We start from the raw sequence: 9,176 nt of genomic DNA, 5'->3' as shown, positions 1-9,176 counted from the left end.
CTGCTACTACTACTACTACTACTACTACTACTACTACTACTACTACTACTATTACTGCTACTACTACTACTACTACTACTACTACTACTACTACTACTACTACTACTACTACTGTTGCTACTACTACTACTGTTGCTACTACTACTGCTGCTGCTACTGTTGCTACTACTACTGCTGCTGCTATAGATGATGTAATATTGATATTGATGACGACGTTACGAAGATTCTGATCATAATAGTGGTGAGGATGATGATGATAATAACGTTAATAATAATAATAATAATAAATTATTACTATTACCGTTAATTGAAATGGCGGTTGAGTGTTTGGATGTCGGTTGTTGATGTTGTTCTAATCATCAAGATGAAAACGCGTGGCATGCGGTAGATCGGATGATAATGGGAATGAAATAACTGTTGCTATTTTTATTATTATTGTTGTTATCGTTTTTGTTATTATTATTTTTGTTATTATTACTTATATTGATACTCTTTTGCCATTGTTTCGTGTTGTTGCTATTCATTGGTTCCCACGAAATAATCGCTCAGAGTTTATTTTGATTATCATCATCGTCATCATTATAAAGCCACTATAAAGTCATCTTCATCATTGTTGTCGTCATCATCATCGTCGTCTTCATCATCGTCATCATCATCGTCGTCGTCGTCATCATCATCGTTATCATCATCGTTGTTGACATATTTTCGTCACAACTAAGTTCATTCATGGACCCCTCCTTATCTATATATTCCTCCAGCGATAATGCTGATATTTCTACTATTTCTACAGCAAGGTTGTCACCTTCAGAATTATCCCTTCATCATCCATCATCTTCAACATTTCTTTTATTGAGAAAGAGAGTAAAAGGGAGAAAAAGAAAGTCAAATGTGAGAAAGAGAGAGAGAGAGAGAGAGAGAGAGAATGAAAGAAATTGTGGAGAAAGAATGTAAGAAAAGGAATGTGAGCAAGAAACAGTGAGAGATTGAAAAAGAGAGAGAGAGAGAGCCAGAGCTAGAGTGGGAAAAAGATGGAAATAGCAACGTCAATTTATCTGCCCGGTTAACCTTATCATCTATAATGTCGGTTTTCCAGAATGAGTTCGTGTTGTAATGTGAGTGGCTTATTTCAGTGTTGTTGTTGTTGCGTTCGTGATATCGTCCTGGTTGCTGTTGTCGTTGCAACTGTAGTAGTACTAGTATATTTTTACTTCTCAATCTCTCTCTCTCTCTCTCTCTATTACTTTTTCTTACTTTCTCTCTCTCTCTCTTTCTCTATCTCTCTTTTTTCTGTACGGCATTGCATACTAATAGAATATGAATGCAATTAGTATGCAGTTCCCTATCTCGAGATGGGTCTCAAACGCGTGACCGTCACGTACATTTTTTCCATCAATTTTACCCCTCATTATGAAGTGCAACAGCTAATTCACGAAAACACAAAAATTGATTACAATGTTGACCACCGTAAAAAATGACCACACCACTTCACCCATTCACTAACTCACCCACTCGCCCACTCATTCACTCACTCACTCACTCACTCACTCACTCACTCACTCACTCACTCACTCACCCACTCTCTCACTCACTCACCACTCACTCAGGCATCAGACACTCGGAAGAACTCTCCCTCACCCAGAAACTCTCTCCCGATGAACTGCGAAAGAACAAGGGCATCTCGGCCACCAGGAGGTCCCAGCTAAGTGGGCCACATACCCCCTACGGCCTCACCTCACCCTTTGACACGTCAACTCTTGGCAGCCCCAACAGACACCTTAGCAGTGGCACGCCGCAGGTGAGTGTGAGGTGTGATTGTTTGTTGGATGGGGAGTGTTTTAACTTTGTTGCATGTGTCAGAATGAATGATGGTTTAGTGGAATGAATAAGATGGCTCCAGAAGTTCAGGAATTTCTCAGTTTTTTTAACGTTATACCAACTATTGTAATGAACATTTTCATAATCACAACTGCCATCACTACTATCATAATCATCACTTCTGTCATCATCATCATCACCACCATCTCCGCAAACCAGAGCACACTCGGCAGGCGATCCCTCCAATCCGGCAACCCCATGACACCGACCCTCAACTCCAGCACCCCCACAACCCTTTCCCGACAGTCACCCGGCTACTCTCCCTACAACCCAGAAAGCTTGAACTTTGACCCCGACAGCAGTTTCGCCATCACCATGCCAACCTCTATAGATGCCGTCAAAAGTTACCTCTACTATCCCAAGAGTTACGCCGAGAAGGCAAGGATTAATGCTGGGTAGGTCCCTTTCAGGCCGTTTTAATAATAATAATAATAATAATGTGAACTCTCTTTTATTTCTAGAAAAATATGAAATATAGTAAAATGAGATAAAAGTCTAGTTAAAATCTAATAAAATAAAATAAAATAGATAAATTGATTTAATAATAATAATACTGATAATAATAATAATAATAATTATAATAATAATGATGATGATAATAATAATAATAATGATGATGATGATGATGATGATGATGATGATAATGATAATAATAATATAATAAAATTAGTTGGACCTCTCATACTTCGAATAAGGATGTATTAATACGGTTCGGTTATGAAAAGAGTAAATTACTACTGATAATCCGACGGGGGCAGTTAGAGTTTTTTGGTCACATCATGCGGAAGGAAATAATGGAAAATCTAACAACTATTATTATGTTATTCACTCTATTGACATTCCTCAGAGGATTGTACTGTGATTAAATGCTTTGTTGAACAAATAACTTTTTAACTCTCTTTTGAAATCTTTTTTCTGGAACAATTTGCTTTAATCTTGTTGGAGGATCATTCCATACTTTGGGCAGAGCAGCCTGCACACATCTGTCACCCAGTTTTGGAAACTACTGGAAGATTGCAGGGAGAAGAGATCGCGGTCAACAACGAACAACATTCGCGAGGAACTTGTGTCACTCGTTGAATATCATAACATTTCAACTAATAAAAAGTGTTAAAGATGGGGTTTTGTGGAGGTCGGTGGTCGCCAATGTCCTGAAAGGAAAAGGCACGAGAAAGAAAGAAAGAAGAAGAAGAATAAAAATAATAACACCGATAAAGTTTTAATGGGTCCGAAGTAAAATCATTAGCCAATAAAAAAAAATTAAGAGATAATGATTTGTGTTTCTGTTGTCGGTTGTGTGGCTGTTATCGTTTATGTTGATGGTGTTGTTTGTGTGGTTGTTGTCGTTTGTGTGGTTGGTGTTGTTTGTGTGGCTGCGGTTGACAATTTTTTGTCGTCGCTACTAAAATTTATGTCGCGAATCGCCGCTACAATTCTCCAGCGTTACCACACGATGGCTGTCGCCATTGAAGATATTTTACATATGATAGAAAAGAAATTATTTTCATATCTTTCCCCCCCCCCACCACGCAGTTGGCTGGATTCCTCACGCTCCCTCTTGGAGCAGGGCATCAAGGAATGTGACATGCTCTTCCTCAAGTTCAAGTTCTTCTCCTTCTATGACCTTAATCTCAAGGTCAGTCGGGCTCTCTCTTTATCAACTACTTTATTAATCATTTATACGATTAATTAATTAATTAATTAATTAATCAACCAATCAATTGATCAATCAATCTACCAACTAACCGATCAACCAATCAACTAATCGATTAATTAATTGATGTAAATCAATCAATCAGTTGATCAAATGATCAATCAATCTATTAATCATTCATTTTATCAATTATTTGATCAATCACCATTAAACTACTCAACTTATCAATCAATAAACCAATCAACTTATCAATGAACTAACCAATCAACTTATCAGCCAACCAACCAATCAACTTATCAATCAACCAACCAATCAACTTATCAATCAACCAACCAATCAACTTATCAATCAACCAACCAATCAACTTATCAATCAACAATCAATCAACTTATTAACCAACCAATCAACTTATCAATCAACCAACAAATCAACTTATCAATCAACTAACCAATCAACTGATCAACCAACCAAGCATTTAACTCATCAACCAACCAATCGACTCATCATCAACCACTCAACCAACCAACAACTCAACCACACAGTACGATGCGGTGAGGATCAACCAGATATACGAGCAGGCCAAGTGGTCAGTCTTATCCGAGGAGGTTGATTGTACAGAGGAAGAGATGATTACCTTAGCTGCCATACAGGTAAGTGCTGATGATGACGTGGTGATGACGTAATAATGATGTGGTAATGATGTGATGATAATCAGACATTTCAAAGGTTATCAAGCATTCAAAATAATAACTAAACGAGAATTTTTGCTAGCCGGTGTTTTTTCTCAGTTACGTGGGTACTGTAGATTATGTGCACCATATATGTAGAATTTAGTCCCGTGCACACAAAATTCAATTTTGTTTGAGTGTTTGTGTGAGTGTAGCATTCTTGAAGACGGGATGTAACTTGTTAAAAGTTGGCGAGGTGCCCTAGCCTTCGTATGAGGAGCGCCAGTGGGAAAAACGCCGATCGTTAAAAATTCGGTTTAGAGATGGATTCAGGCCAAATAACAATTTATCTTAACACAAGGTAAATAATCATATTCAAATTTTCACCGACAGCTGCAGGTCACCCACCAAAGCACTCTTCCCCAGCCCTCTTTCGACCAGACGGAAGGAAATCAGACAGACGACGAGATAGACGCTGCCCTCAACGACCTACAGACGACCTTGGAAGGTTCGAACTTGAATTCTGTCGACAAGGTCAACGGAGACAATGGCGTCATGGATGACATCACTGAGACTCCAGAACTGAGGGAAGATATGAGGTTTTATAAGTGAGTAGGGGGGTTGGATGGGTTGGTCACATGGTTGGTCACGTGGTTGGTTAGTTGTTGGACTAATTAAGAGGTTGATCATCTGAAGGTTGGACACTTGATGCTTAATGGTTTCTTCAGTAAAAACAATTTTTTTTTATTATTTCTCATTAAGATCGTCATTTTTCATCAACTTTTTTAAAATTTAAACAAACTTGAAATATAAAAATTCATTGAACGGCGGCAAGCAACTTCGCGAATGGATCTTCGAGATTTTAATAATAATAATAACAATGTGCTGTGATGCTCGTGTGTGCATTGAGCCAGGTTGCAGTGGTGACGGGACTGTAACAGCTTAACATTTTATTGTTTTTAAATTCTGCGAAACAAACGGTTTTGGAAAAGTGTAAATTAAGATTGGCTCATAGATGAAAATAAAGAGTTGAGGATGTAAGGAAAAATGGTCATGATGCTTAATTAGCGTTTGTTGGAGCCGACCATCTCAACATGCGACCGTCTCAACATGCGACCGTCTCAACATGCGACCGTCTCAACATGCGACCATCTCAACATGCGACCGTCTCAACATCATTCTTCATTTACCATTGATGCTGTCGTTTTATCATCACACTATTATATTATTCATTCATTTTTTTGTTTATTTTTTCATTCGTTCAATTGCTCATTCACTCTTTCATTCATTCGTTCATTTATTCATTCGTTCATTCATTCGTTCATTCATTCGTTCATTCATTCATTCACTCAATCTTCATCCACTACTTAATCAATTACTCACTCATTTTGAATTTACTCGTTCATTCATTCATTCATTCATTTATTCACTCACTCACGACAGGCCGAAGAAATTTGGCCTGAAGACTTCTAAAAAGTACCACTTCACCTTCAAGGAAACCACCCTGACCATTTCCAAGTTATCATCGTCGTCATCGTCATCATCATCATATCATCATCACCATGGCAATAAACACTCTCATAACAACGGCAACCACAACGGTGCCATCTACAGCATCGATTTGAAAGGTTGGGACGATGATGATGATGATGATGGTAGGTTGATGATGATGATGATAGCCTGATGGTGTTATGATAATGATGATGATGATCATCATCATCATCGTGTTTTAATGTCAAAGAGTTATTATTTTTTCATCAAATAAACGTATTCTTTCACAAAAACACATACATACACAAACACACACACATACATACACACACACATACATACACATTCACACACAAACATACATACATACATACATACACACACACAAACAAACACATACATACACATTCACACACAAACACATACATACACACAATCAAACAAACAAGCACACACACACACTCACACAGGTTGTGAGGTGAGTGCAGATGTGAACGTATCGACGCAGAAGTTCGTCATCAAGTTGCTCGTCCCCTCTGAGAAAGGTGCTTCGGAGTTCTGTATCAAGCCGGAGAGGGTTGGTTTGTTCGTTCGTTCGTTTGTATGTATGTTTGTTTGTTGGTTTATTGGTTTGCTTGCTTGTTGGTTTGTTTGTTTGTTGGTCTGTTTGTTTGTGGTTTGTTTGTTTGTGGTTTGTTTGTTTGAGGTTTGCTTGTTTGTTTGTTTGCTTGTTTGTTTGTTGGTTTGTTTGTTTGTGGTTTGTTTGTTTGATGTTTGCATGTTTGTTTGTTTGTTTGTTGATCATTGATTGATTGATTGATTGGTCGGTTGACTTGCTGGCCAGTAGATGGGCTCTCTCTCTCTCTCTCTCTCTCTCTCTCTCTCTCTCTCTTTCTCTCTCTTTCTCACTCCCTTACTGCTTGCATATTTCCTTTGTCGAATGACTCCATGTCATTTTGGTCTAACTCATTCATATCATCATTATCATTACAATCATCATCATCATCGTCGTCATCATTACATCATCATCATTATTGTCATCATTATCATTACTATCATCATCATCATTATCATTACTATCTTCATCATCATCAGGAGGATCAGTACGCCAGGTGGATGGCAGCCTTCAAACTGGCCACCAGGGGCCACACGATGGCCGACAGCTCATACGCCTCTGAAGTTAGGGCCATCGAATCCTTTCTGCGGATTCACCACCCTTCGCCCAACCCCTCCCCACAGGCCAAGGTCAAGGACATTTTGAAGGGCACCTCCTTCGAGGTCGAGTCGTACGTTGCTCCGAGGTTCCTTAGCAAGATTAAGGGCACTAATCAGGTGAGTGCTTAGGATGATGATGATGATCATGAGGATGATGATGATCATGAGGATGATGATGATGATGATAATGATGATGATAATGATGATGATCATGATCATGAGGATGATGATGACGACGATGACAGGATAGCTTAGTGGTAATGTGCCGGTCTCGTGCCTAGTAGTGGCTGAGTTTGAATGCGAAGCGATCCTGCATGGTGCCTATCTTTCGTACGTACACTGACTGATGTGTGCACTGTTTGTGTGTACGCGGTGGTGCGGTCTTCATGGGGGGGGTGTGGTTCAAGCCCCATTTGGCGCAACACTAATTGAAAGATAGTATTATGATATCATTGCTGGTATCATGATATGATCCTAATGTGAATTTGGATTTGAATTTGAATAATCGTGTTGCCGCTTCACGCGACTTATCGTCAACATCATGACCATCAACACCACACTTCGTCATCATCATCATCACCACGCACACATCATCATCACCACGCACACATCATCATCACCACGCACACATCATCATCACCACGCACACATCATCATCACCACACATACATCACCACCATCACCACTCATCACCACACACACACACACCACCACCACACAGATCGTGCAACGCATAATAGACGCCCAGATGAATGTGGGCCACCTCAACATGTTGGAATCGAAGCTGCAGTACATGAAGCTGTGGCAGGCGCTTCCAGAGTACGGCCTCACCTACTTCATCGTCAAGCTGAAGGGCGCCAAGAAAGAGGTTGGTGGGGGTGGTTTGGGTGTGGCGGGGTCGGATTGGTGAGATAATGGTAGTGGTGGTGTGGATGTGTTGGTGGTGGTGGGGTCGGATTGGTGGGATGGTTGGGGTGTTAGATGTGCTGTGTGTGTGTGCGTGCGTGTGTATGTATGTGTGTGTGTGTGTGTGTGTGTGTGTGTGTGTGTGTGTGTGTGCGTGTGTGTGTGTGTCGCAAGCTTGAGAATGCAAATTCATTAAAAGAAATTTGTATTAAAAAGAAAAGAAAGTTATACCAATTTGCTGATCGATCAATAATTAATCAATTAATTAATCAATTAATTGATTGATTAATTAATTGATGGGTTAATTAATTGAATGATTAATTGGACATCAGGAACTGCTTGCCATCAGTCCCAGCCGCCTCATCCTGATGGACCTCTCCCGCGGTGACACCCTCAAGTCCTGGACCTTCCAGACCATGAAATCCTGGAATGTGAACTGGGAGATCAAGCAAGTACAGGTGGGTCGTTGTTGGTGGTGCTGTGCTGGTTGGTTGGGAGGGTGTGGGGTGAGGATGTGTGGTAGTCCTTATGGTTGTGATTATATTGATAATGATGATGATGATGATTTGGTAGTCATGATGATGACGATGATGATGTGGTGGTCTTTGTGGTGGTGATGATGATGATGATGAAGCATGTTGTGGTGCTGGTCACCGCACAGACGCACAACTGCAAGACAACACTTTGGATAGGCAGAACCGCATTCACACACGCAGACACACACACGCATACACACACACGCATGTACACACGCGCATACACACACACGCACAAACACGCAGACACATCTGCAGACATCCACTCGAAACAGCATTCACACCAATATTTAAACCACCCACACACACACGCACGCACACACACACCACACACACACGCGCTCACATACACACACATACATATAAAATACACACACACACATACATATAAAATACACACACACGTACACACATGTAGGTGTGTTTCGAAGAGGAGGACCTGATCTTCCAGTGTCTGACAGCGGACTGCAAGGTGGTGCACGAGTTCATCGGCGGTTACATCTTCCTCTGCATGAGGTCCATGGAAAATTCACACAACCTCGACCAGGACATGTTCCATAAACTGACCAGTGGCTGGGAGTGATCCGAGTGATGATGCTGATAGTGATGTTGATGATGAAGATGATAGTAGGGGTCAAAGGTTGAAGGTCATTCTCTCTTTTGCACTTGCTTCAGAGGCATCAACGACAAACACACACCCACACAGCTTACATGATTATGATGATGACGATGGTGGTGGTGAAGAGTTTGTAATGAGGATGATAGTTACGTTAGTTGGGAGGATGATAATGAGAATTTGTGTATTTCTGTTTATAATTGAATGCATAAATG

General features: G+C 40.3%; 1 protein-coding gene across 1 annotated transcript in view; it reads left to right on the top strand.

Annotated features, from left to right (window-relative positions):
• Positions 1-8,928, top strand: part of HELRODRAFT_157627 (hypothetical protein) — a gene marked incomplete at both ends in the record, with an annotated part of 17,899 nt that extends 8,971 nt beyond the window's left edge. Inside the window, 11 exons of the mRNA XM_009027840.1 lie at positions 1,605-1,795; positions 2,035-2,270; positions 3,409-3,511; positions 4,072-4,179; positions 4,591-4,805; positions 5,641-5,825; positions 6,159-6,265; positions 6,784-7,020; positions 7,625-7,771; positions 8,142-8,267; positions 8,764-8,928. Of these exons, the coding sequence (XP_009026088.1) occupies positions 1,605-1,795; positions 2,035-2,270; positions 3,409-3,511; positions 4,072-4,179; positions 4,591-4,805; positions 5,641-5,825; positions 6,159-6,265; positions 6,784-7,020; positions 7,625-7,771; positions 8,142-8,267; positions 8,764-8,928 (1,820 nt within the window). The remainder of the gene's footprint in view (positions 1-1,604; positions 1,796-2,034; positions 2,271-3,408; positions 3,512-4,071; positions 4,180-4,590; positions 4,806-5,640; positions 5,826-6,158; positions 6,266-6,783; positions 7,021-7,624; positions 7,772-8,141; positions 8,268-8,763) is intronic.
• Positions 8,929-9,176: the final 248 nt, after the last annotated feature.

The sequence above is a fragment of the Helobdella robusta genome, assembly GCF_000326865.2.
Source record: "Helobdella robusta unplaced genomic scaffold HELROscaffold_51, whole genome shotgun sequence".
In the NCBI taxonomy this organism is placed as follows: Eukaryota; Metazoa; Annelida; class Clitellata; order Rhynchobdellida; family Glossiphoniidae; genus Helobdella; species Helobdella robusta.
The sequence above is the reverse complement of the archived record's forward strand: the minus strand, read 5'-3'. Positions and strand labels throughout refer to the sequence as shown.